This window comes from Maylandia zebra, linkage group LG1 (assembly GCF_041146795.1).
Source record: "Maylandia zebra isolate NMK-2024a linkage group LG1, Mzebra_GT3a, whole genome shotgun sequence".
NCBI classification, from domain to species: Eukaryota; Metazoa; Chordata; class Actinopteri; order Cichliformes; family Cichlidae; genus Maylandia; species Maylandia zebra.
The window spans coordinates 9,003,200-9,030,284 of NC_135167.1; the positions used below are offsets into that span (position 1 = coordinate 9,003,200).

Sequence of the window (27,085 nt, forward strand, 5' to 3'; positions counted from 1 at the left end):
ATTTTTATAAATGAAATGATTAGTAAAAGCACTGCTTTAATTCCTCAGACCGACACAAAGTCAATTCCAGTACTCTGGGGAGTAGGGCTGTGCGATATGACCAAAATCTCATATCCCGATATAAGACATCTATCGTCCCGATAACGATATAAATCACAAAAATTTAACATTTTCTGTGAATCTCGGGCAGCTCGACTTGCGTGAAGTGTTTCCAGCTGGGTGTCGTGTACCTGGAGTCGAGTGTTTTAACCGATGCATGTAACGATACATTTTTAGACATAAATTTAATGGCCGCCGTTTTCTTTGAGTATTTATTACACAGTCTGCTGCAGGGAAAAGCCTGTTCTAACGTTTGAGTCTAAGGTTTATTTTTTAGCACCTGACGGGTCTTTTTTTGCTTTTCATCCGTAAATACTCTGCATACTCTTTCACGTGATTCAGTTTATTTTGAAAAGTCTCAACAGGATCTTGAGCTTTATTGTGAAAGGTTTATATGTAAAATAAACAAGCGGACACGCGTTGGTTTTACCGTCGTTGTTGCTAACAACAACGCATAAAAACAGGCGCTTGTCCGTCTGTAGTATATTAAATATAAGAGAAAGAGAGAACTTTAAGAAATTAATATAGCCACTACAGTGACCATCAAAACGATGAAAAAATATTGCCGTAAACAGTTTATTTTGCGACACCACGAAACAAACGATAGCGTAAAATGAAACGATAGACGTTTTTATATCGTCATCCGATATATATATGTTATATCGAACAGCCTTACTGGGGAGTCAAAAAGTGGTGTCAGAAGAAAATTCAACATTGCTCCTAAGCAGCTCTGCTCCATTCATATTTTATTCATACATATTGACCAAATTACATTAGAGTACAAAACACAACTGGTTTAAAATGAAGCAGCACTAATGTTAGAGGCAGCAATTGGGAATAAACATGACTGGCAACATTTCAAACACTAGAATAAGCTTGTTGGAGGAAAGTGTTAGACTTCTCTCCAAGTCTCAGCTCTCTGGAAAGCTGCTCTTCTAGGTTATGTAACACCACAGTGATATAGGCAAGTGGGATTATGTGATAAATGGTACCAAGGGTCCTGAAGCTTTCAAGTCAGGCAGGCCAGAGGACTGGGATGTAATTTGATCCTAGAAGGTGAGGCCAGAGGAGGAATTCATTATTTGTTTTTAAATGTGTGCTCTTATCACTTGAAAACAAGGAAGCAGTAGTACTGTTTGCTGTAAAATGAAACCTAGTGGTGCTGTTGGTAAGTGAAACTGCTTGACATCAATGTTCTGTTGAGAATGCATTTGACAGAGGTTAATTTAACTTGACCTATTTTTAGGTATCCTGAATGAAGCCATGGTGACGTGTGTTCTCTAAACCATGAAATTAAAAGTAATTCTTCTGTAATGCAGATTGGAGCTTTTCAGTTTCTGTTTACCCTTAAATGAAACTTAGTGTGTGATTGAGGCTGAAATTTCTCCAGCGTCATTGGAGGGTGGGGCAAAAAAACCCAAACAACTATTTGCATTCTTGGATGTCCAAAAGAAATGAATTGTATGTGGTACCAGCTTGTGTTCTGTATAAAAACCTGCACTTAAGGTTATCAAACTTTTCAGAAGGAAGATGCAAACAGCAGTAACATGTTTGATGTGAAAGAAGGAAGCGAATGAAACTAAATGAAGCCATTCTGTTCACTTTATTTCTGTATTTGAGGTCAGCAGTCTGAAGCTTTCTTTAAGATGAAACCGTCCTTCCAGCTAATGGAAGCATCTTTGTGACAGATGTAATATCAGCATGCTTTTCTGGGGAGAAAAAATTGCTTTGGGGATCTTGTCTTGTCTTTATCTGCCCATAGTGGTAATCAGTTTTCAGTTAGTATTACTTAGAAGTAGAGCAGGGCGATATGGCCAAAAATATTTATCACGATATATATATTTGAAAATTTGCAATAACGATATAACTGACGATATAATTGATGCGAGACAAAATACAACTCCACAACATTACTAGCGCAAAAAGACAACCTTCCATTTATTTTCACTTAAACAAGAAGCTGGTTTTTATGTACATTAAAGCTTTATAAAAATGTAACAGTGCAAATGCAAATTCCTTGCTGAAAGCTGACACATCCTGAGCATAACCATGTATAATATCCACTGAAGTTAAAAAGAGGTGCTTTGCAACATTAAACTGCAGTGTGCAGTACGTATTTTTCGTACCATAAGGTGCACGGGATTAAGGCATATTAAGCGAAACAAAGCAGTCAGATAAATCAAACTTTATTAAACTCATTCTTCTTGCTTCCTCCACTTCTGTACCATTGATTCATTAATGTTGAATTCTCTGGCAGCTGCTCTATTCCCATGTTGTTGCAGTATATTAATGACTACCCTCGTATTGTGGATGGATTATTTCAGTTGTTCTCCTGACTGAAGTTTGGTCCGTTTACAGCATCCTGCCATGCGATTGCATTTGTCTCTAACCATGAAGAACCTTCACGTTAACTTATAAGTGGGAAAAGTGTTAGTGTTTGTCCTCCAGCTTCACTGTTTATGTTTTGCTAACATAGCTGTGTCGCTAGCGATCACGTAGCACATCATTATATACCAACTAGTCCAACTTCAGTAACCCTACAAACGTCACTGCTGTTTAGTTTCCTGTCTTCATTTATGTTGGAAGTGATAGCAGAGCTGTACGTTTGAATTTTTTCAGAAATCTCTCAGTCAGAACATGCTATATCATGCTTAGGTAACTAGCGAAACTAGCGAGCTAACTTCCGCTAGCTTCCTGCTAACTTCTTGCTAACTTCTAACTCCGTTAAATGTAATAAATTTTGTTTTCATGGATGCCTGGAAGTTAAACTTCTTAGTTACACCTGGTAAAGCAGCAATGCTGATCGTTTTATTAAAGATGAAAGAATTTAGACGGTTTTTAACTCTCAGTGATGCTGCAGTGTTCGTTTGACCATAAGCATACGGAGTTTAGGACCCAGATTACTCCCAGATTTAAGAGCATCTTAGTCCGACAAATACGACAATAACGACGGCCGCTTGCATGTTCTGCAAAAAAATGTGCTTTGTCGTGTATCTGACGGACAAACACCAAAACAGTTCCACATCACTGAAGTTGCACCATTTTTACAAACCAATTCTGGTTCATCTGTTTCACTCAACAATCGGCCATGTGCGTATGAAAACAAAGGCACTGCGCATGCGCGTTTTACTCATATTCTATCGCGATATTTCATTTTCCTATCGTTGCCTAACATTATACCGGTATTACCGTGAACGGTATAATATGGCCCAGCCCTACTTAGAAGTATCATCTCCCCACAATTTTTCTTTGCATTTTCAGTAACTCGTTCACTTACGAACAGCCAGTTGAGCAGCATTGAGACCCAAGAATAGCAGTTAAATATTAAAGTTTTCATTTATCACAGTTAGAACAGTAGTAATATTTTTAGAAATCATCCTACTTGACCCTCTGCTAATGGAACTAGAATTCCTGATTTTAAAAGTGTACTTAATTTCCTAGTCTAATCATTGCTCAAGTTAAATGCCCTATGCTACTTTGATCTAGAATAGGGCATGATGTGCCCCTTTCAGAGTTTGGGGTGTTTCATAAAATTGTCTTAATTAATAAAATAGGAGTGCCTACTTTATAATTAATTATGATTATTGTTATTATTATTTTAAGTAGCCATCTTTTTGTGTTTAGATTAACTGTTAATTTGTACACACAATGTTTTTGTCCAGCAAATCAGGGGTTAGTTTAAGGACATCAAGATGGTATTTGACTAAAGGGGGAGAGAGTTCTGCATTGTAGGTACAGTTAAGTTTCTGAAAACAAGAAATGATGAAGGTGAGGCTCAGTTTCCTTAACTATCAGGTGAGGAGAGCTTGATGTATAAAGCCCCAGTAAGATGACACACACAAGCTCTTTGGAGTGGAATCTAAACAACAGTCAGCAATACCAGCTGTCATATGCTTTTTCTTTACTGGTATCACTGTCTAATATGAATTGGTTAATTTTGGCCTAACGTGTGTCAATTGTCTGCACACAAACTTGTCTCTCCTTATGTGTATGTAGACATGACTGGTCAGTGAAAATGTCAACACACGTGGACAAAGTGACCCATTCCAAGGACAAAAGCTTAGCCCTTACTACTTTCCCCCTTTTTCTTTTAAACGGACATATGCACTGTAGAGGTTCCTGTTGTTTTTACGCTGCCTGACAGTTTACCAAATATAAATGGTTGGCTTTAAACTTAAAACACCACTAGTTATGTTATTTTTGGAAGACTAAAACTCGCATGCTATTTGGAGGAATAACACCCAGATATTACGTGTCTCAGAACACCACCATTAGGCAACTCGTATGCTCTGTCATAATATGAAATTCAGTCAAAACATTTTATTTATTTATTTTCTATTTTTTTGATTGTACTGATAAGCATGAATTTATTTGCCAAGGGAAGGTCAAGTCTTTGGATCCAGCCTGCTGAGTTGTCTTTAATTTTTGGCCTGCTCACTGCAAAATGTGCATGAATACAGTGCTTGCATCTTCTAAACAATTGTCCTTGCAAAAACTGTTCAAATATTATAATAATTTGCCTGGAGATCATACTCTCATTTGGATTTTCAGCAACTAAAGCTTATATGCAGAAACACTGCTGCTAGTTATATCCTTTTCCTGGCATTACATATTTGCAATGCTACTGTCAGAGGATCCCAGAATGGTTCAACCCAATGAGCGAAATTTTACCTTTTGTTTTTGGCATTAGACTTTTACTAATTACTTTTAGTAATGTATTTTTAACTGTTGTTGCTGTGTGGTGTTTTTTTTTTTTTTAAAACACAAATTTACATTGTGGTGGTTTCTGCATTTTTATTTTCATTCTTTGCCTCTACTTAACTGGTATATGGATTTGGATGCATATGTCCTATATGATATATTATTGTACTGCTGTACTGTCACAAACAACCAGATGGAGTAAGATTTCATGCAGTAATGACTAAACTTTAGATTAAATTTTTTTTTTTTTTTTAAATAATGATACCTTATATTTTAAGTTTTATTTCAGTCTGGTATTCTTCCACTATTTTTGACAGCACTGTTTTGTTCTCTACAGGCTACATGAGGAGATTATAGACTTCTATAACTACATCTCCCCACGGCCAGAGGAAGAGAAAATGAGACTGGAGGTGGTGGACAGAATCAAGGAAGTCATCCATGACTTGTGGCCAAGTGCTGAGGTATATTTTATTCTTAAACCCTAACAACTGCAAAAGTTTTCTTTAGGCAGAATGTTGGTTTGGATATTGAGAGATAATAGATTTATTTTTTGGGGGAAAAAATCCACTTGTGGGGTTTGTCAGTGAAAGCACCACTTCAGATTATTAGCTTTAATCTGAAAGCTATCTAATGTCTATTTTACCGTATCTTATTTTATTTTTTGCACAAATAAATGATTTGTAACACAGTGAAAACCTTTAACATGCTTTCTTAAGTGAATTTTAAGGAAGTGCTTGAAAAGGACAGTTTCTGCAAATAGCTTTTATTGCAAAGTACTTTGTGGAGTCATAAATGCTGACAGAGACCGAGCTCTATGGCCATACTACCTTTGACACAGTGGTCTCTGTAACTTATACAGGTCCTTCTCAAAAAAATTAGCGTATTGTGATAAAGTGCATTATTTTCTGTAATGTACTGATAAACATTAGACTTTCATATATTTCAGATTCATTACACACAACTGAAGTAGTTCGAGCCTTTTATCGTTTTAATATTGATGATTTTGGCATACAGCTCATGAAAACCCAAATTTCCTATCTCAAAAACTTAGCATATTTCATCCGACCAATAAAAGAAAAGTGTTTTTAATACAAAAAAAGTCAACCTTCAAATAATTATGTTCAGTTATGCACTCAAAACTTGGTCGGGAATCCTTTTGCGGAAATGACTGCTTCAATGCGGCGTGGCATGGAGGCAATCAGCCTGTGGCACTGCTGAGGTGTTATGGAGGCCCAGGATGCTTCGATAGCGGCCTTAAGCTCATCCAGAGTGTATCCCACAGATTCTCTATGGGGTTCAGGTCAGGAGAGTTGGCAGGCCAATTGAGCACAGTAATACCATGGTCAGTAAACCATTTACCAGTGGTTTTGGCACTGTAAGCAGGTGCCAGGTCGTGCTGAAAAATGAAATCTTCATCTCCATAAAGCTTTTCAGCAGATGGAAGCATGAAGTGCTCCAAAATCTCCTGATAGCTAGCTGCATTGACCCTGCCCTTGATAAAACACAGTGGACCAACACCAGCAGCTGACATGGCACCCCAGACCATCACTGACTGTGGGTACTTGACACGGGACTTCAGGCATTTTGGCATTTCCCTCTCCCCAGTCTTCATCCAGACTCTTGATGGCATCTTGATTTCCGAATGACATGCAAAAGTTGCTTTCATCCGAAAAAAGTACTTTGGACCACTGAGTAACAGTCCAGTGCTGCTTCTCTGTAGCCCAGGTCAGGCGCTTCTGCCGCTGTTTCTGGTTCAAAAGTGGCTTTACCTGGGGAATGCGGCACCAGCCCATTTCCTGCACATACCTGTACACGGTGGCTCTGGATGTTTCTACTCCAGACTCTACTGCTTCCGCAGGTCCCCCAAGGTCTGGAATCGGTCCTTCTCCACAATCTTCCTCAGGGTCCGGTCACCTCTTCTCGTTGTGCAGCGTTTTCTGCCACACTTTTTCCTTCCCACAGACTTCCCACTTAGGTGACTTGATACAGCCCTCTGGGAGCAGCCTATTCGTTCAGAAATTTCTTTCTGTGTCTTACTCGTTTAGAGGACCTTTTCATGATATGCTAATTTTTTGAGATAGGAATTTTGGGTTTTCATTAGCTGTATGCCAAAATCATCAATATTAAAACAATGACAGGCTTGAACTACTTCAGTTGTGTGTAATGAATCTGAAATATATGAAAGTATAATGTTTATCAGTACATTACAGAAAATAATGAACTTTATCACAATATGCTAATTTTTTTTGAGAAGGACCTGTAACTGTCAGATACCAGTGTTGGTTTACAATACTAATCAGGCTGTTTGTGATGTAGCTAATGGCTACAGGCGTCAGGCTTTTATAAAGCATCCTGTTTTCTGTTATCTCGCTGCTGCACAGTACTGTTTGGGTCATTTTATTACTGCCACCTCAGGCATTATTGTACCCGCTGACTTTGATCCTGCTGATAGAGCAGTGTGCTTCAAAGTGTGTCTGCCCTGGGAATAGCAGCTCCTAAATGAGGAGCACAACACTGTCCCAATTGTGGTCAGCTTTATTTATTTTTTCCCCCCCACCATGAAGTGAGCAGGAGCAGCGTTGTCATCAGGTCAGTGTGATGCCTGTTTAATTAGCTTAGATGCCAAGAAGTCCAGCAGTCACGCTGTTGCTGTACCAAATTGAAATCTTGCCAGGTAAACATGTAGGATTGTCTCATTCAAAAAGCACCAAGAAATGTTAATGGTATGTATGCAATAACTTGGCAGTTATTCACCACACTTAGGCCACAAGTGAAAGTGTTACTGGAGATGCCAAACTGGGATCAAACAACTCTTTTCACCTTCCTAACCACCTATAGTTACCTCACCCTTCACAGAAATCTTCAAGAACTACTATTCATTCATTCATTCGGTCATGGCTCTACACTCAGCTTAATGCTCTACATGTGACAGTCCTGTAAACCAGAGTTTATACTTCTGGGTTATAGTGGAATGTGTAGAGGAGGTTTAAGGGAATTAAATGTGGGCTATGGCTTAATTCTATTTGTGTAGTGCTCTGAGAGAGGTTAAAAGGGAAGGTTGAAGATGTATTTTCATTAACAGAGTGCAGGTTATAAGATTAGTAGCTAAAAAGGCTGTTGTTATTGTAAAAGCTGTTCAATTTGTGTAAGCCTGCCACTAAATCACTGCTATGTTGAGCTGTAAAAATGTATTCATGCACGCTGTAGAACAGGTTTTTGTTGTAGTCAGTTGTAGCGTGGGAAAATCAAGGAAAGCTATCATAGTGCTTGTTTCAGTTTGCCAGCAGGGTAATCTATGTCATGGGTTGTCAGAGCTATAAAGGTGTGTAGGAGTTTAAAGAAACATTGTGATTAAAAAGACCTTTGTGACATGCTTTATCTGCATTTCTTATCCTAAACAAAAAAATATCTACATGTGTGTAACTGCTTGTCCTTTATCTTCAGGTGGAAGTGTTTGGGAGTTTCAGCACTGGTCTTTATCTGCCAACAAGGTGAGCTATGCAGCATTCATCATTTTTGCCAAACTGTAACTGAACTGGCTTATTACCACAGTTACTTAACTCACCTATGGAGAAAGTGCTCTGTCTAGCCAGGCTTTGAGGGTCAAGTGGTTTAGTAATTTTAGCACCACTGATCCTGGAGCTCGTAAAGGATTTACTCAGAGTGGCTCCCCACTGCTGACAGACAACAAGAAGACAACAACACCCCACCCCCCTCAACACACAGGCAGGCATGCCACCTGCATTAGTGAACTCTTAACACCATACTGAGCGCTTTAAAAGGGCTCAGCTGTTCATTAATGCTTTATTTTTCACTGACTGATTTCTTTGACATTTTTGGATCATTTCTAGAGACATGACTGTTTGTATTGAGCTGCCAGAGTAGAGTGTTTTGTGGTCTGCGTGTATATTTTTGTTTGCACGCCTCTTGTTTGTACTGGGTGCTTGTGTGTGACACATGGCACTGCTGACTTAATACACATTGGCTGACTCTTAAAAGGCTCTGTCAGGAGCTGCACATTGCTTTTCCACAAGAGGGAACCAAAGCCATCTGCCATCTATCTGCAGTTATCTAACACACAGGATAGGTTTAAGGTGGACCACTTGTGCGTTTCCTTGGCATTTGTTTTGTGTATGCAGTTAGTGATGGAAGCTCATGCTCAAATTTTGAAATGATGTCACAAGTAATTCTTCTGAGTCACACATTTGGGCTTCACACGTCCACACCCTGCTTGTAATGCTCAGCAGAGACTGGACCACAGTTTGAGAACCCACAGCCTTAAAATTACTTTTGAACTTCGGGGCTAAGACAGGGCAGTATAAGAAAGATGAGGATTATATAAAACTTTTGTGTACTTGATTACAAATTATGGAACAAGTGAACTTCAAATCCAGCTGGTTTATCATATAATACCTGTTGACTGGAGTAGAAAATTTTAGCAAAATCACGCCACACTCACTTGTACAGAGGAACAATGTGCAGTGTCTTTATGTGCGACGATAAATTTCAGCTGAAGTTATTTTAGTTGTGCACATAATGTTAAAGCTGCATTGTTTTTAGTTTAGTGAGGGTCAATATTTTTGTCACATGACAAACTTGAAACTAAATGTTTTGCTGTGAAGATAAACCAGAAATGCTTCTGCGGTGTGTTGGTGTTTTTGAGGGACTCATATAGAAGAGTTGGATTAAAATAACTTTTTTTTCCCTCCTCTTCATTTTCCTCTCTCAACAGTGACATTGACCTGGTAGTTTTTGGGAAGTGGGAGTCACTCCCTCTCTGGACTTTAGAAGAGGCGCTCCGAAAGAAAAACGTCGCAGATGAAAACTCCATCAAAGTTTTGGACAAAGCCACAGTAAGACTTCATTTCCAGTTTTTCTTCTGTGTTTAGAGGTATAAATCTGTAAAGCCACAACCTGTGGAAAAAGCAAACATGGAATCATTGCAAGCTACTAATTATCTGCAATAAATCAGATTCATGTAGAGCAATTTGCCTTAGTTTTCAGTGTCTTCAATTCAGGCAAGCAGCTGTATGAAATCACTGATGACGCTGATAAGCATAGTTGTCTTATTATAGTCAGGCATGTGTACAGACATGCACATGAAGAGAAATGCCAGCATCAGAACTTTGGTATGCTTCAAGTGTTTTGTTGCTACAAATGACAGAGTACATTTCATCCAAACTAAAGTGATGTGGTTCTAGCAGTGGCACAGCATGTAATGATCTTGAAGCTAACATTGTCATTCATATCACATCATTTTTGTTTTTTCAACCAATTCCAAAAGTTTAATTAACAATCTGTGCTTTGTTAATAGATTTTTCCTAACATTTGGGTTTATACCACCTCAGACGATTTAGTAAAAGCCTTTTCTGCTTTGCAACTGTCGCTTATTATGGTTCTTAAAAAGCCTATAAGCAGTTGTAGGGGAATATCAAGTGGATTTTAGTTGAGGATTATCAGTTGTGTATGATTGCATGTGAACCTGTTGTTTTCACACTTACAGACACACTTGGACACAAAGTAGTTTATAGGTGCAGATTTAAAATTATAAATGTCTTTTATAACAAGTGTGAGGGATTCGTATTCTGTGTCACACATGTTCCAGGTTCCCATCATTAAACTGACAGACTCTTACACTGAAGTTAAAGTGGACATCAGCTTCAATGTGACGAGTGGAGTGAAAGCTGCACGTCTCATCAAGGAATTCAAAGAGGTACAGTTTACAGTACAGTTTCTGTTCAGTATGTATGATCCTTTTTTTTTGCTCCATGTATTTTTCTGTATTAACACCTGTAAGGCTGAGTTCCCTCTTTTAGAGATGTGTACATTGTTTGAGCACTGTTGTAGTTGATCTTAGACCTTAATCTGTGTGGGATCACCCCGAGGTCTTCCTGAATCCTGAAGATGCTTGCTTTCTCGTGAGGCTACTTTATATAAAAATGTACAATATAATAATCCCTATTGTCTTTATTCTGTAGAAATATCCTGTGCTGCCTTATCTGGTCCTGGTGCTGAAGCAGTTTCTACTGCAACGGGACCTCAATGAGGTTTTTACCGGTGGAATTGGCTCCTACAGTCTCTTTCTCATGGCTGTCAGCTTTCTGCAGGTTGGTTCTGTAGTTTAAACCCAGCCGCCCAATGTTCCGAAACAAAATACAAAGACTACAAAATATAAAAACCCTTACCTGTGAATAAAATGTTCAGAAATTTGCAGTTTAAACTGAGAAACAAGAATTGCAGCTAACTTACTGATTTACAGTACTTCTAACAACCACCTGTACTTTGTTTCCAGCTTCACTACAGGGAGGATGTGTTTGGTCTCAACATCAACATTGGTGTTTTGCTCATTGAATTCTTTGAGCTCTATGGGCGCAACTTCAACTACCTGAAAACAGGCATCAGGATAAAAGACGGCGGGTGCTACGTTGCCAAAGACGAGGTTCAGAAGAACATGTTGGATGGCTACAGGCCCTCCATGCTCTACATTGAGGACCCACTACAGCCAGGTAGAAATTATTCTAATTCCTCAGAGGTGTTGAATCTTAAATTGGTGCAACATGCATATTTAAATGCACAAGCCTTTGCTACACAAACAGTGTGTCGATAAAAAGCAAAGAAAATCCAGTCTGATCTTCAGTATTATATTAGCGTGACTGTAAAAACTGCTGCTCCAGTCTGACTATAATGTCACATACTGCAATTAAGACCTCATTATTTTTTTGGCTTCAGACTTGCAGAGCCATCTGTGTTATTCTAACCAAATGTAATATATAATGAAGGCGAATAATTATGAAATAGCAGAAACCTTAAAAAGTGCAAGTGGTTAAAGCCATACCTTATCAAAAGATTCAACACAGAACTTAAATGGTAGAAAATGGTGTTGTCATTAAACGGGCAATGTGGAATTGATAATTCTTCATCGTATTGGCGTGTTGGTAATGTTCTCACCTTCTGTCTTGTGTCCAACAGACAATGATGTTGGCCGCAGCTCTTACGGTGCCATGCAAGTGAAGCAGGCGTTTGACTACGCCTACGTGGTGCTCAGCCATGCCGTGTCACCCATCGCCAAATTCTACCCCAACAATGAGAGTGAGAGGTAAGGAACAAATTCAAGAAACTTGCGAGGACTTGTCTAATGCTAATTTAATTTCTTAATACTGAAATTCTCATTCTTTGGACTTAAACAACTGAGACAGTAGAATCAGTGATTGTTTTGGTACAGTCACATTCAGAGCGGAGGGTTATCAGCAAAAACAAGGGCTTCTTACAGTTTATCTTCAGTCTGTGAAATGATATCTACTTTCTTATACTTATTAGTTATTGTAAGAAAAAATTTTGTTGCTTGCATCACTTGATGCACACAAACCCTAATAACATTTGTATTCAGACTGCTGTTTTACTATGTATTTCTCTCTTGTGTCCTATCACAGCATACTTGGCCGGATCATCCGTGTGACTCAGGAAGTGGATGACTACAGAGAATGGATCCGAAAAAAATGGGGAAGCCCACTCAACAGTATGTTCAGGTTTTCTCATGTGTTTGAAAAAAGTAACTGCAAAGTAACTTTGACCCACTAAAGATCAGCAGTTCACTGTCTGCTGAATGTACTAATAACTCCAGACCAATTGTAGACCAAATGTAATCTTTACAGGCTTAATGTGTTCACTCTGCATTTGTCTTTTCCGGCTTCTGTAGAAAATGAAGTCACATTGTTTGAATCGCAGCAGCTTGATGAGCGCAACAACAACGTTCCAGATGACGACAATGATCCTGTGGTGGCTGTACTGTCAACTCCTCTCAGCAAAACATCCTCCAACTCTTCTTCCCCGTCACTCCGCTCCTCTCCCTCCTCCTCCCCACTGTCGCCGTCTTCCACATCCTCTACTTCCACCTCAAGTGATGGGGTCAGTCCTGTGGCTGCATACATATTTCAAATATGACATTATTGCAAATATCTGTAACATTTAAAGCTTCCTAAGAAAGATTTATAGGTGACAAAATATTTTGGAAATTATATTTTGTAACAAATTTTGTCCCCCACCCAGGACTCTGATAGTACACCTTGTAAGACTGCCAAACAGCAGCCCAGCCGAGGATCCAGTGCTCACAGAGAAAAGTCTGCTGCTGTCAGCAATCACAGAACACAGAGCCACACTACCAGCACTCCACCTGGAGGCAACAAGGGAGGAAAGGTACTCACAGCTTCACATTAAATTCACACATACATCTCAAGATACCACAGACGTATCAATCTAACTTGACTAATTGTGATAGTTGTTAACCTCTTTAAATCAAGGATTTATCTTATTGAGATTTTTCAAACAGATCCAGTTTAAGAGCAAAGATTGAGGAACACATAAGACAAAAAGAAATTATAAAGGTTTATAGGTTGCAAGAGGAACTACAGATGCATAAATATAACATTTTAACATTTCAATTGCAAAATCATAGAATGCAACTTAATATTTTTTGCAGTAAATTTGGGCAATATTTAAGAGTAATGGCTAATGTTAGAATGCCCTGTGCTGATAACTGCTGGATAACTTTGATTTGTATTTATTTTTTCTGGATAATGAAAGATTGCAAAAGAAATGGAGAAGCTTTTCTAGTGTGCTTTTTGTCACATTTCTGCACCATCACTGGCAAGTTACATTGACACTGTACAGCAGGTAAAATATTGAACACATCACCAATTTTCCAAGTAAATGTATTTCTAAAGGTGCTATTGACATGAAATCAACAAAATGTTGGTAACAGCCCATCTAAGCACACATGCAAAGAAATTAAACCATAAGAAATGACATGAGGGGGAAAAAGTGTTGAACACATGAAAAAAAGGGAAGTGCAAAAAGGCATAGCAAGTCATGACTTCAGCTGAAATCTCAGCTCTCGCAAGACCTTTGCAACCTTTTTATTGCAAAACACACAGATGGCATCAGCTACAGAAGAATTTCTAAACTGAAGGTTCCAGTGAGCACTGTTGGGGCCGTAATCCTGAAGTGGAAAGAACATCATTTCACCATAAACCAGGTGCTCCTGCAAGATTTCAGACAGAAGTGAAAAGAATTGTTACAAGAGTTGTCCAAAAGCCAATGACCACAGAGCTACAGCAGGTACAGTTGTTTCAAAGAAAACAATAAGTATTTTAATGCCATAGTGCACACCATGTCTGGAGGTCAAAAGGCACTGCATATTGCCCCCCCAAATACCGCACAAACAGTGAAGTACAAATCAGTTGAGCATCATGATATAGGGCTGGGCTTTTGTTTTGTTTTTTTGTTGTTGTTTTTTTTTTGGGGGGGGGGGGGTCTTCAGCATATGGGACTGGAATGCTTCATAGACTTGAAGGAAAGATGAATGGAAAAATATACCGACACATCCTTGATTAAAAATCTGCTGCCATCTACCAGGAGGATGAAGCTGGAACAAGGATGGATGTTTTAGCAAGACGATGATTCCAAACACTGCCAAGGGACCTCTCAATTGATTTCAGAGAAAGTACAGCTGCTACAATGCCCCAGCCAACCTGACCTGAATCCAACTGAAAGTCAGTGTAACAAAACAAAAACAAATAAAACCTCCCAAAAAACTAAAGGTCAGAGTTCATAGAAGGGAACTTTCAGATTTTGAAGACTGTTTGTTTGGACAACTGGGCCAAAATCACACCGCAGGAGGGTCTTGAACAAACAAAGACTTTTGTACAAAGTATTACTTGTTCAGTACTTTATCCCTGTGTCATGTCTCATTATTACACATAATTTATGGACATCAGTGGTTTGATTTCTTTGCATGTGTGCATTGGATGGGTTGTTACCGACATCTGGTGATTTCATCTAAATGGCACCTCTAGAAATATATTGAGTTGAAGTGCTTATTTTACCCGCTGCATGTCTACGGAAATTCCACCACTATTAATAACTAAATGTTTTGTCCTCTGCCTCCAAGGCCAGGATGTCTCGTTCTCACCAAAAGAGTGGCCATCACGGGCAGCAGACCAACTTATCCGGTGGCAAAAGCCATCCGAGCAACAAGCCGCACCACCACCAGGCCAGCAGCAAGAGGAGGAAAAATGTGCGAGACTCTACACAAGAGGATCTTTACAGATAGGGTTAATTTTGCTAGCATCACCCCAGATCTCCCTTCCTTTTCTGCAACGGACTGTCACATCTTACTTCTGCTGCCAGACTCGAGGCTTGGGAGACTACTAGTATTGAAACATCGTCCAGAACTCTTTCAATCTGGCTTTTCAGGGTGACGAGCAACATCCTCTAGCAGGGAGGAAAAACTCACAAAGAGAATCGTAATTGGAAATGGACATAATTTCATGGACTTGAACTGAAATCACAAAGGGTAAACGGTCAGTTTCCAGCTTCCCAACAGCTTCTTGTAAGGAGTGGGGTTTTTCTTTCCATAGCCAGCACCTACACAATATGCCTCTTGCGCCTCCTGCTGTACAGGAATGGACAGGCCAGGTTTGTGAATCAGCTCTGGAGCAATACCTGGAACTGCTGGCTGGAAAATAGGATCAAAGGTTTTAAAGAGAAATTAAAGTATGCAAATTGCTTAAAATGTACAAAAAAAAGTTATGTTGAACAGAAAATGTGTATGAAGATTTTTTTTTTTTTTTTTTTTTTTTTTTTTTTTAAATGATGGTCACTTACAAATGCAATCAATAAGAGCGGGGAAATAACTTATGCATGATATGTTTTTAGTTGATTTAAATTGTTTTGTTATGTCTAAACAGGTTATAAAAAGATTTGTACAAAAAAACACACAAAATAAGCAAAAAACTGTTAAAAAAAAATCACAACTAAGAGGAACCTATTTCGTATGACATTTTTACAGACAATTTGAAGTCGTATAAACATGCACATTTTGCTCCCGCTGCTTTGGGTCCCATTGCCAACAGAAATCATCAGCATCTAGTTTTTCTCCTGTTTGCTTTCTGAGTGTGCTACAGTGTTAACAGTTAGCCCTGAGTGAGCCTTTGCTCACAATACAGCCCTATAGATGAGCAGAGGGAGCTCGAGTTCTCTTATCCAGCTCAGTCGCATCAGTGTAGAGGCTTTAAGACTACAGGTTTGAAACGTATAGGGCGATAATGGGTTTTATTGGGGGGAGGGGGGACAAAAAAAACAACAAAATCCTACACTTGAAAACGTGTCATCAATGCGATAATAATCTGTTTCTCTGATAATTTACAAACTACAAAATCATTTGTATTTGTTAAATGTATTTATTTTTTTATTAATTGTATGAACATAGTATGGATCTATGTGTTTAACATTAGAGCCCATATCTTTGAGTCCTATATTTGAAATGGGATAAGTTGTCGGGAGGTGGGTTGGGGTCGGGCATGTTAGGATACAGGAAGATGCCACCTTTTTATTGTTGTACTACTACTACTTTTTTTTTTTTTTTTTTTTTTTTTTTCTCTCTTGTTCCACTGACAGTTGAGTGACCAAGGTACTTTGAACAATTTAAGACCATTTTACAAGTCATGTGGTGAGAATTTTCTATTCATGTGGCTGGTCTACCTAGTTTAAGAGAGACTATTTGTTTTACGGTTTATAAATCAACAGAACACTTCTGTCATTGCAGTACAGCAACTAACCTGTAGATGGAGTTATTGCTCCAAGTCTTAATCCACAGAGTTTGGGCTTGTATACTGCATTTGGGGTTTTTTTTCCCTTTTTTTTTTTTTTTTTTTTTTTTTGGGTTTGTGTGCGATTGTGATTGACATAAGCTTGGTGTCTTATCTGAATAGGCAGCTGCACATAGCAAACTTTCAACTTAAACAGTTTTTCTAGGAGGGAGTCTCACACCGAAGCACAGTGCAGTCCCCTCGTCATCTACCTTTCTCAGATGTGACAAGAATCACCCACAGTAAAACAAGTAGCCAGCAATAACCACCACCTCACGTTATAGAATGCTACTCCACAATGACTACTGTAGCGACACAATGTTATGCTCACCACCGAGCTATGTTATGTTTAGATGGAGCAGGATCAGGACACTTTTAAGTCAACTTACTGTTATTTGGTGTTGAATTATTAAAAAAAAAAAAAAAAAAACACAAAAAAACCCACAAAAAAAACCTAGTTCCACTACCCTTCCAACACCTCACTCATCCTCAAGTACTACAGCTGAGGTTTAAAAAAATGCAGTATAACAGCGCTGGTCTTGTGGTCGACAGACAAGGAGAAAGGTGAATCAAGTTGTGCCATCTGAATGTCCACTGACCATGTTTCTTCACAGCAGGAAAGCTTTGACCCCAACTGTACTCATTTGAAATGTTTTTCTGCAGCTATTACAATCCATGCAATAAAAACCATATCATTAAACCATATGTTGAGACAAGTTTCTGGTCTGCCTTTGACTTTTATTTTGAATTGTCTGTCTCTTTGTTGACTAAATTAAATAATTGTAAGGTCACTTAAAATGAAAAGCAGCATTGTGTTGGGGTGTGAGAGGGACATCTCCAGAGGGGAGCTCATCTGAAAGTCTCCAAGAGCATGAAATGAACCAGTGGTGCAAATACTCCTGTATTTGACTGAAATTCTTTTATTTTGCATGCAAATATTGTATGTAACTCATACTCCACATTGTTTCAGTGATTAAAGCTTTAAAATGTATAAACCCTACTAAAAATGTATTGAAAACTTAAACCACAAGGTGGCAGCATCTTACCAAAAGGTTTTATTGTAGGCAACTACGCTAACCAGCATTGCATTCTGTGCAAGTTTGAAATTACAGTCTTGAAAGACGTTTTTATGGTGGTTTTAACAAAACTGCACAGACGTTTCTAGTGTTCTCAATAAGTACGATGACAGAAATATAAATGCAGTACAGATATTAAGTTAACATCAAAGATAATTGCAGCCACCGTAAGCAAAAATAGTTTTAAACTCTTGTGCAAAACTACTCTTCACACAATACATCTCTCTTAGTTCATAGGACTCTCCTGCATGAGCCTCAAAATAGTAGCCAATGCTTTCTATACTATATTTAACCGGGTCTGTGGTCTCCCCCCTGCCTTTTTTGGGGCTCCCATCTTTGCCCAATGTTGAAAAAAGTCTGGTTAACGCCCCTGGTGTGTGACAGTGATGGAGGAGGGGCGTGCTCGCTTGGCGCAACGCGCGCACGGGCAATTGAAGAGTAGAGAAGAGGCGCACGGGGACCACGCACTCAATGAGCACTTACCGGTTCGTTTATGTACGATTTATTTCCCGGAAGACCTTTAAGTCTCTCAGGTAAGATGCTAAACTCTTGTTTGATTTAAAAAACGAAACAAAACAAAAACGACCCTTCCTGACACATTAACACCTGCATGCTCAAGAGAAGGGTAACTGGTTGCACGGGGGGAAAACGGTTAACACAAGGATGTCTCAGCGGAAAACTTTCCATCTCTGGCAACACCTTTTCATTTAAGTCGAGGTTTATATATATATGTATGTATATATATGTATGTGTGTGTGTGTAAATTTGTCGAAGTCTAAAGTTAAATAAAATGACACTTTTCTTGATCTCCGCATCGATTTTCCTTGACGCATTTTTACCTGCCTGCTCTTGTCATCCAGACTGCAAGAAGTTGAATTGGTGTGTTTCGGAAATGAAGCTACTCACTCCTGACTCGATCTAAGCGACCTGCCTTTGAGAGTTAGAGCTTCAAATGTTAATATTGAAATCCTCTTTGTCACATATTTAGTGCGAGTTTGTTCGAGTTGTAGGTGGAGAAACTGTCTGAAACTGTGAGAAATCAGAAAGTGGATTTATCCCTTGTTCTAAACGGGCTTTCGGTCTGCCATGCGTTTGTGTCAAATGTGTATCTCCTTGTATGTCACCGGGTAATGACTGGTAGTGTTTCTCACTCATTTATTGAGCGCACCCATCCAAATATAACCAGTTTATTTACTTCGGCATGGATTAAACTCTACCAGTGATCCTGTGATGTCTTTTCTCCGTGCTCTGGTGTTCTTCAAACCAACAAGGGCATTTTAGGGAAGGTAAAATTGTTTTTAATAAGTAAGTTGCTTTTTGGCAGGCTGGATGTTGCTGATTTAAAATAGTTTTATCTCTTCAAATCTCTTCCTACAACATATGGTCCCCGTTTCTACCACGAATAGTGCCCCCGTCAGTGCCTGTATACTCATTTCAGAGTGAAACTGGCTTTAGTCCTTTAGTAACTGGAGCACAACACAGTGCGTGCTTCAGAAGGCGCTTTACTGTTTGAGTTTAAAATCGAAATTGAATTTGATTTATTTACAAATCAGTTTAAAATGATCTAATATTAAATGACGTTATCTGCACTTTTTAACTAGTGGTCATTAAAACAACAGTTGTGGAGCTGTGCTGCGAGATCCCAGAGAAAGCAGCATGAGTCATTTTTAATGAAATCAAAATAACTAACCATCCGATTTTAATAATATTTTAACTTCTCACACAGTGTTTGTCCATTTTTTTTAGATATCCATCTATGAGCTCAGATTTCATTTAAGTGGATTTAAAATGACCTTAAATTGATTTTAATAATATATTCACAATACAGAAAAACGTTGATTCCTATATCTCACTGACAACAGTTTTCACTGGGGCTTCTTTATTTTTGCAGGAAATGGTCCGTGTATTATTTGGGTGCATCACAGTGAGTGTGAGGTAGTTTTATTATTATCTTAAAGTTAGACATATTAAGAGCTATTTTTGTTGTTGTGAAGTTCAGTCTGTTTCCTAAATAGAAAGCAACCGCACATTGTCAGCCCATGTATTTATTGAGCCAGCAGTGTGCATAATTTTGCCTGAATGTAATGTTACAGCATAGGTGATGTGATCTCTGAAAGCAGAACATACAGGACATAGTTTTAAGGGATTATAATGGTCGGCTGATGTATAGCTTTTCAGGCAAATCTGTTTATGTGCACACAGTCCACTCGCTTGCTTTGGTCTGAATAGAAGATTAGACATCAGCTGAACAGCTTACATACACAACTCGCAATATATGGCTTCACTTGAAATCGGTCTTTGTGATAATTTATTGCAAATAGTTTGAGAAATGATATGTAAACTCCATCACATCTGAGTATTTAATGTTGCACTTCCTCAGCTGTTACTTTCCGTAAAGTGAAGCTGCAGCGAAGTCATTTCTTGGCATCGGCAGGTAGTTTAAACTGTGGATGAAGGCCATATTACTTCTCCTAAGAGCCAGGAAGAGATTGTGTAGCTGTACAAGTGACTTCTGAAAACACCAATTGGCTTTGTGTTTCTTCTCTACAAAGCTGTTCTGGTGATAAACTCTTTACATGGCTTAAAAGCTTTTTTTTTTGTTTACGCTGTGATGACGTGTATAAATGTGTAAACCCAAGAACCGAATGACATGTGCATTCCTGCTATCATATGGATAGGCTAATTCTCATGTTTCTGCTTGTTTGAGCCTACTCACTGTTACTGACTCCATCGGGATAAGAGACATAGCTTCTGTGGGGCGGCTGTGTATCACTTGCTTGATTACTAATCTGATCCCTTTTCCAATTCTCATAAGTACAGGCGGCTTATGGATTGACCACTTGCTGTTATTTTTAATGACATCACTTTGTTTTAATTTAATCTAGGCAGTGAAAAACATTGAAGCCTAAAATGGTGAGACTACCATGTATAATGGTCAGTGTAAAATATCTGCAAGCAAGAGAAATCATTGCTTTGACGTATGGAGCTCATGTGTTTTAATGTAATGGAGGGGTTAGTCTATGCAGTGGCAGTGGTGTTAAATTCTTGGTCATGGCTCAGCAGGTGAATGCGTTACTGCAATTCCCTAAATAACCCTAACCCGTTGACAGAAAAGCTGTAATCTAAATCGTAACCTATACATTAGCATTGGCCACTGGTGTGCAGTTATCCTTTGTGATGGTATGATGTATGTAATTTTGACACGATGAAAACTGTGTTGTAATTTTGCAGATTGATTTTACAGTTTGATGCACCCAAACAGGGTTTAGCTGTGAGTGCGCACAAAAAAATCCCAAACTATAACAAAACAGATTGTGGGGAATGACACCAGGGTCTGCTTTGTGATGATAATAACTGGTAGTTCAGTTGTTTTGTGTTTCTTCGCCCTCTCGCGTGGAGCCTCAGCTGACCATGTCGCTAGTATAAGACAGCAGTTCCCAGTGTGTGGTTTCAGTGCTAGCATGTCTTCATCAGTGGGGTTTGTTGACAACCATTATTTTTCATGTTATGTATTCATAGTCTGCACTGTCATGCATCCTTAGTAAAAATGTTAATGCATTGGAGTAAAATGAATCAGGTCATTTTGTAGGCTAACGTAATCAAATTTATTCAAATTTGCATCCTTTGGTTTGGTGTTTATCTCATTAAGCTATGGCCAATTACTAACTCCACTGTAAAATTTGATGATAATACTATGAAACACTATTAGCAATTATCCGTTAGCCACACTGTCTGTCTGTTATCAGTAAGGTAGTGGCTTGCAGCTATGGTTGAGTAATAAAGCTATAACATTAATATAGAAGGTAGGCAACAAATGTCACCAGACAGTGTCCATTTGACAGGAAAACACAGTTATGTGTCCAAAACACACTATGTCCCCATGGATATCAAAGATGGTATCGGGTATCAAGTATTTTCCTCGGTATCAGTATCGAGTTTTGAAATTCAAGTATCGTGACAACCCTGGTTAGCGGATACCTGAGTCTGTCTGGTCTCCAAGCAAAGGATGGGCAGTATAGCCGCAAAATGATATCACAAGATTTCAAGAAAATTTGCGATAATGATATTACTGACAGTATCTTTTCATTGATCCTTGTAGCTTACAGAGAGCGGTAGCAAGCTTCAACACTGTTATCAAAAAATATTTTCTACCTGAAATGTTTAGGATCGAGCTTTTTAACCACCTGGGCCGAGGTACAGTGGGGCAAAAAAGTATTTAGTCAGCCACCGATTGTGCAAGTTCCCCCACTTAAAATGATGACAGAGGTCAGTAATTTGCACCAGAGGTACACTTCAACTGTGAGAGACAGAATGTGAAAAAAAAATCCATGAATTCACATGGTAGGATTTGTAAAGAATTTATTCGTAAATTAGGGTGGAAAATAAGTATTTGGTCACCTCAAACAAGGAAAATCTCTGGCTCTCACAGACCTGTAACGTCTTCTGTAAGAAGCTTTTCTGTCCCCCACTCGTTACCTGTATGAATGGCACCTGTTTGAACTCATCATCTGTATAAAAGACACCTGTCCACAGCCTCAAACAGTCAGACTCCAAACTCCGCCATGGCCAAGACCAAAGAGCTTTCGAAGGACACCAGGAAAAGTATTGTAGACCTGCACCAGACTGGGAAGAGTGAATCTACAATAGGCAAGCAGCTTGGTGTGAAAAAATCAACTGTGGGGGCAATCATCAGAAAATGGAAGACATACAAGACCACTGATAATCTCCCTCGGTCTGGGGCTCCACGCAAGATCTCATCCCGTGGGGTCAAAATGATCATGAGAACGGTGAGCAAAGATCCCAGAACCACACGGGGGGACCTGGTGAATGACCTGCAGAGAGCTGGGACCAAAGTAACAAAGGTCACCATCAGTAACACACTACAACGGCAGGGAATCAAATCCCGCAGTGCCAGACGTGTTCCGCTGCTGAAGCCAGTGCATGTCCAGGCCCGTCTGAAGTTTGCCAGAGAGCACATGGATGATACAGCAGAGGATTGGGAGAATGTCATGTGGTCAGATGAAACCAAAGTAGAACTTTTTGGTATAAACTCAACTCGTCGTGTTTGGAGGAAGAAGAATACTGAGTTGCATCCCAAGAACACCATACCTACTGTGAAGCATGGGGGTGGAAACATCATGCTATGGGGCTGTTTTTCTGCCAAGGGGACAGGACGACTGATCCGTGTTAAGGACAGAATGAATGGGGCCATGTATCGTGAGATTTTGAGCCAAAACCTCCTTCCATCAGTGAGAACTTTGAAGATGAAACGAGGCTGGGTCTTCCAACATGACAATGATCCAAAACACACCGCCCGGGCAACAAAGGAGTGGCTCCGTAAGAAGCATTTGAAAGTCCTGGAGTGGCCTAGCCAGTCTCCAGACCTCAACCCCATAGAAAATCTGTGGCGGGAGTTGAAAGTCCGTGTTGCTCGGCGACAGCCCCAAAACATCACTGCTCTCGAGAAGATCTGCATGGAGGAATGGGCCAAAATACCAGCTACTGTGTGTGCAAACCTGGTAAAGACCTATAGTAAACGTTTGACCTCTGTTATTGCCAACAAAGGTTATGTTACAAAGTATTGAGTTGTATTTTTGTTATTGACCAAATACTTATTTTCCACCCTAATTTACGAATAAATTCTTTACAAATCCTACCATGTGGATTCATGGATTTTTCTTTCACATTCTGTCTCTCACAGTTGAAGTGTACCTCTGGTGCAAATTACTGACCTCTGTCATCATTTTAGGTGGGGGAACTTGCACAATCGGTGGCTGACTAAATACTTTTTTGCCCCACTGTAGCTTTTCCACCATGTAACCACATCCTTAATTTCTATCCACCTTTGCTCTTCCTGTCATAATGGAGAGCAGCCAGCGACACCTGGTGGAGTCATTTGTTTATATTTGTTTCGCACATCACCAGCTGTGTTCAATCTTTAGTGGAAACAGTTTTCCTGTATATTATGTAAAGTATTTTGTTTTGTTGGAAGCTGTTGAAGTAGCTCGGGTTTTGCTAAATCGTCCTTGGAGGCTGACGCACGGCTCTTGCCTTCAAACTTGCCCAGGCTTGTGTCATTGTTGAGCACACTGTGGAATTTAAACACGTGGTTTCACGGTAGCAGTGATGTTTCGATTTGACATTTATTAATAATGTTTAATTGCAGACAATATGACATGGCATAGCCCTACTCCAGACGTTAACAACAGCTACAGAATCTTGTTTTTGTCATTTGAGCTGAATGACGGCCTATATGGACAGAGTAATAAAGCAGAGGGCTTGGGGAGAAGAGTAATTTTAGGGCTTGATAAAATACGTTACTGTAACTTCATTCCAGCTATCCATTATAACCCTTCTGTGTTGGTTTCCAAAAACACTTCTCAGGCTATATTTGTGTGAGTTTCACTTCACCTTTGGTGTAAATATAACTTCAGTCAGATGACCTGTTTGGTTTTTTTTGCTGCAAACATTGGAAACCACCGAATTAAATTGCATAAGTGTTCTGCAGCAGTATGGACACCTACACGCCTCAGTTTGTGAAGGAAAAAAAAAGTACAGATAACTCAATATAGGTATGTAAACTTATGTTAAATGCACAATGTAAATGGGCATTTGCAGTGTAAATGGTGCCTTTCTCTTCTAAGCAAATGAAAGAAGATGAGTGTGCCCTGTTTAATTTGACCGCTCCTGTGTTTTGAAACGGGTACACAGCGTTATCATCAGCGCTGAAGAGAATCTTGCTGAGTTGTGCGTCGCTTACCTAAACGCACGCATATATATATATATATAAATGAGCTAACACCTATGTGCAACATATACTCTTGGTTTGTGCTTGACAAAGATAATGACCTTGACAGGAAATGTGGGGAACCTTCACCGGATGCACAATGTGACTTCTCACAGGTTTTTCTTAAGAACTAGAGTTGACACCATCTGTGAAGCTGAGAGGAACACAAGCTGTCTCTTTGTGCTGCTTTCAGTATCGTTCTTGCTTGGCAGCATGCTTATTTCTCTTTTTGGCTATATTGTTGTTGTTTTTTTTTTAAAAAGCACATTTTTTTTTCCCAACAAGAGTGGGAGCTGGCAACACAGAATGGCACAAGAACATATTTAAAGTTTTTAAATACTAATACATTAAAACCCTCACCAAATCTCAGGAAGCATCATTTTTGAACAATCATTTTAAAGTACATGTCTGATCTCTTTGAGTGTATTGAGATGGGGTTGTGTGTCAGGATAAAGCTATTTTCCCTCTTTACTGTTGAGTACTTCCTTCCTATCAGTCTCAGTAGAGAAATTCCATCCAGATTTGTCCTCATTAAGCACGCACGCACACACACAGGCAGTGTTTCTTACTAATAGGCATTTTCTGTTGTTATTAGACCTCATCATGTTCTTAAAATGCTTCTAGCCACTTACAGCACTGATAATTTCTCCAATTTCTCCCCTCTTTCCTGTCTTTTCTCTCTTCGTCGCTCATTTTTCAATCTCGCTTTCTCTCATCTGCTTCGGAGCAGGCTCTCTCGCTCTGCTGTCTCTCCCCTTCAGGCTCGAAAGGAGAAGGGTTCCTCTAGGTGGACAGTGTGCTAATCCTCGAACACACAGTGGGGACTAATCGGACTCATTAACTCTCGACTCTAGTGCTTTCACCCAGGGATCACAGCTAATCCTTTTTCGGCACAGTCTTCATCGTGCATGCTGTAAATGCTCGTTTGCTTTATCCTCTCTTGTGCGATTTTATTTCTTGCATAATAATAGAGACAGCTTTTTTTTTTTTTTTTAATTTAACAAAAACCATTGCTACAGAAGGGTACCCTGTGGTCTGATCTTAGCTTTAAACATCATTTCAACTATACTTCTGACATGGTGCCTTGATAATAAGCTTTCAGTGACACGTGACAGCTCAGTGTTTAAAGCATGGATGTAAACACAGCTATAAAAACAGAGCAAAAACATCGGTCAGTGAATCAGGCCACTTACTGTCGAGCGCCAGAACCACCAAGCTCTCCGGATTGTTTTCACACTGCTTGCACTTGTTCCATATATTTAAAGTCAACCTAATCTCATCTTGGTCTTAAAAAAAACACGAGTCCGTGGAGAGTAGGGTGAAGATGACGTCTGGTTTGGCGATGTCTCTGAATCAGTTTCTCCCAGAATCTTTTCCCAACAAGATGTTGTGAAACTATAGGATGAAAAGGATGAGGATGCCACTGGGACAGGGTCTCTAAAGTCAACCAAGGTTCAAAGGCTGATGTCATTGACGTCACCAGAATCATGGCTCACAGAACATTGGGCTAATACTTGGTTTTATTGCCCAACTCCTGTGACAGTTTATAGTCTAAACTTTAGTAGATTGAAAGACAAGAGTCCAAATGATTATGCATTCTGTACTAAGTGCTAAGCTCCAAAATCATGCAAACTATAACTAATCCTTGACTTTTCTTTGGAGCCAACCTGAAATGACAATTCAAGGAACAGGATTTGGGGGGCTTCTGCATTGCTTGATTAGTAGGAACTCATTTTGAAGGTGGCGCACGGTAGTGGTGGAAGGCGGAGGAGTGTAATTAAAGTTAATAGAAATATTCCTGGGCATCAAGAACAGCTCAAGATAGAAAACAACTGACAGTCAAGAATTTTAAGCTCTGTTTATGCGGCACTTTTGTAGAAAATAGTTGCTGTCAAAGTGGTCAGAAATATTTCACAATTCTACCAAGCTCTTTGTAAAATTTTGTCTGGCGGTGTGACATTCAGGGTACATTAGAGGCATGTTTACATGTCACTTTTTCTAATTTTCTGTCAGTTTGGACACAAAAAAGGAAATTCAATCTTTCGTATGTTCAAAAAATGTTGAGGTGCCTTTTTAATTGCACTAAATTTTGATCTGTGGCGTCTCTGAATTACATTTCATGGTAGGGTAGTAGAGTGCTACTGTGTGTGTTTTGAATTTCATCATAGTGTGAAGCAGAAATAATAATTTGTGGTTCGAAAAATTACTTGAAGATGGTAAACAGGGTCATTACAGGAACTTTCAATTCACGCAGACATACAATCACGGTTTCAAATCAGTGCTATTAAGGTTAAGTAAAAGAAATCTTCATAATCACTTAGGGAAAGAAATGTTAAGACGACCTGCGAAGCACAAAACCCGATAACCTGTGGCTTTCCACATACTCAAGTTAAAAGAAGGAGCCCGTGATATTTGGAGCCGTGTATTTTTAGGAAGAAACATCCAGGACAGGTTTGTCACTTAAGAAACTTCTTCAGACTTTACTGCATACATTATAAGAGAGAGACATGGCACACAAAGGATCCTGAATTTAACTCTGAGACTTTTGCAACAGCAGAAATGGTGGTAAAAGTTTAACTTCTGGTATGAATTTTTTTTTTTTCAAAATCTTATTTCAGGGCAACGTCCACATCTGATTTAATCAGTTATTGCTCGATGTGATTGCATTTTATCCTGCAGTTCTTTCGACTCTGTGACCAAAGAAATGTTTTAGACAAACTATGACTTTACCTCTTAAGTATAGCTAGAGCAACAGCTGGCTGTTTGAAGAGCAAGAG

At 39.2% G+C, this 27,085-nt stretch overlaps 2 protein-coding genes across 3 annotated transcripts in view; both read left to right on the plus strand.

Annotated features, from left to right (window-relative positions):
- Positions 1-17,161, plus strand: part of tent4b (terminal nucleotidyltransferase 4B) — a 31,043-nt gene extending 13,882 nt beyond the window's left edge. Inside the window, exons 2-12 of the mRNA XM_004539698.3 lie at positions 5,138-5,261; positions 8,245-8,291; positions 9,533-9,653; positions 10,406-10,513; positions 10,779-10,907; positions 11,093-11,306; positions 11,770-11,896; positions 12,231-12,316; positions 12,497-12,705; positions 12,847-12,993; positions 14,747-17,161. Of these exons, the coding sequence (XP_004539755.2) occupies positions 5,138-5,261; positions 8,245-8,291; positions 9,533-9,653; positions 10,406-10,513; positions 10,779-10,907; positions 11,093-11,306; positions 11,770-11,896; positions 12,231-12,316; positions 12,497-12,705; positions 12,847-12,993; positions 14,747-14,908 (1,474 nt within the window). The 3' untranslated portion in view covers positions 14,909-17,161. The remainder of the gene's footprint in view (positions 1-5,137; positions 5,262-8,244; positions 8,292-9,532; positions 9,654-10,405; positions 10,514-10,778; positions 10,908-11,092; positions 11,307-11,769; positions 11,897-12,230; positions 12,317-12,496; positions 12,706-12,846; positions 12,994-14,746) is intronic.
- A 749-nt stretch (positions 17,162-17,910) lies between these two features.
- Positions 17,911-27,085, plus strand: part of adcy7 (adenylate cyclase 7) — a 64,127-nt gene continuing 54,952 nt past the window's right edge. For both annotated transcript variants that reach the window (XM_004539696.5, XM_004539697.5), the window contains exon 1: positions 17,911-18,054. The gene's annotated coding sequence lies outside the window, so the exon portion shown is untranslated. The remainder of the gene's footprint in view (positions 18,055-27,085) is intronic.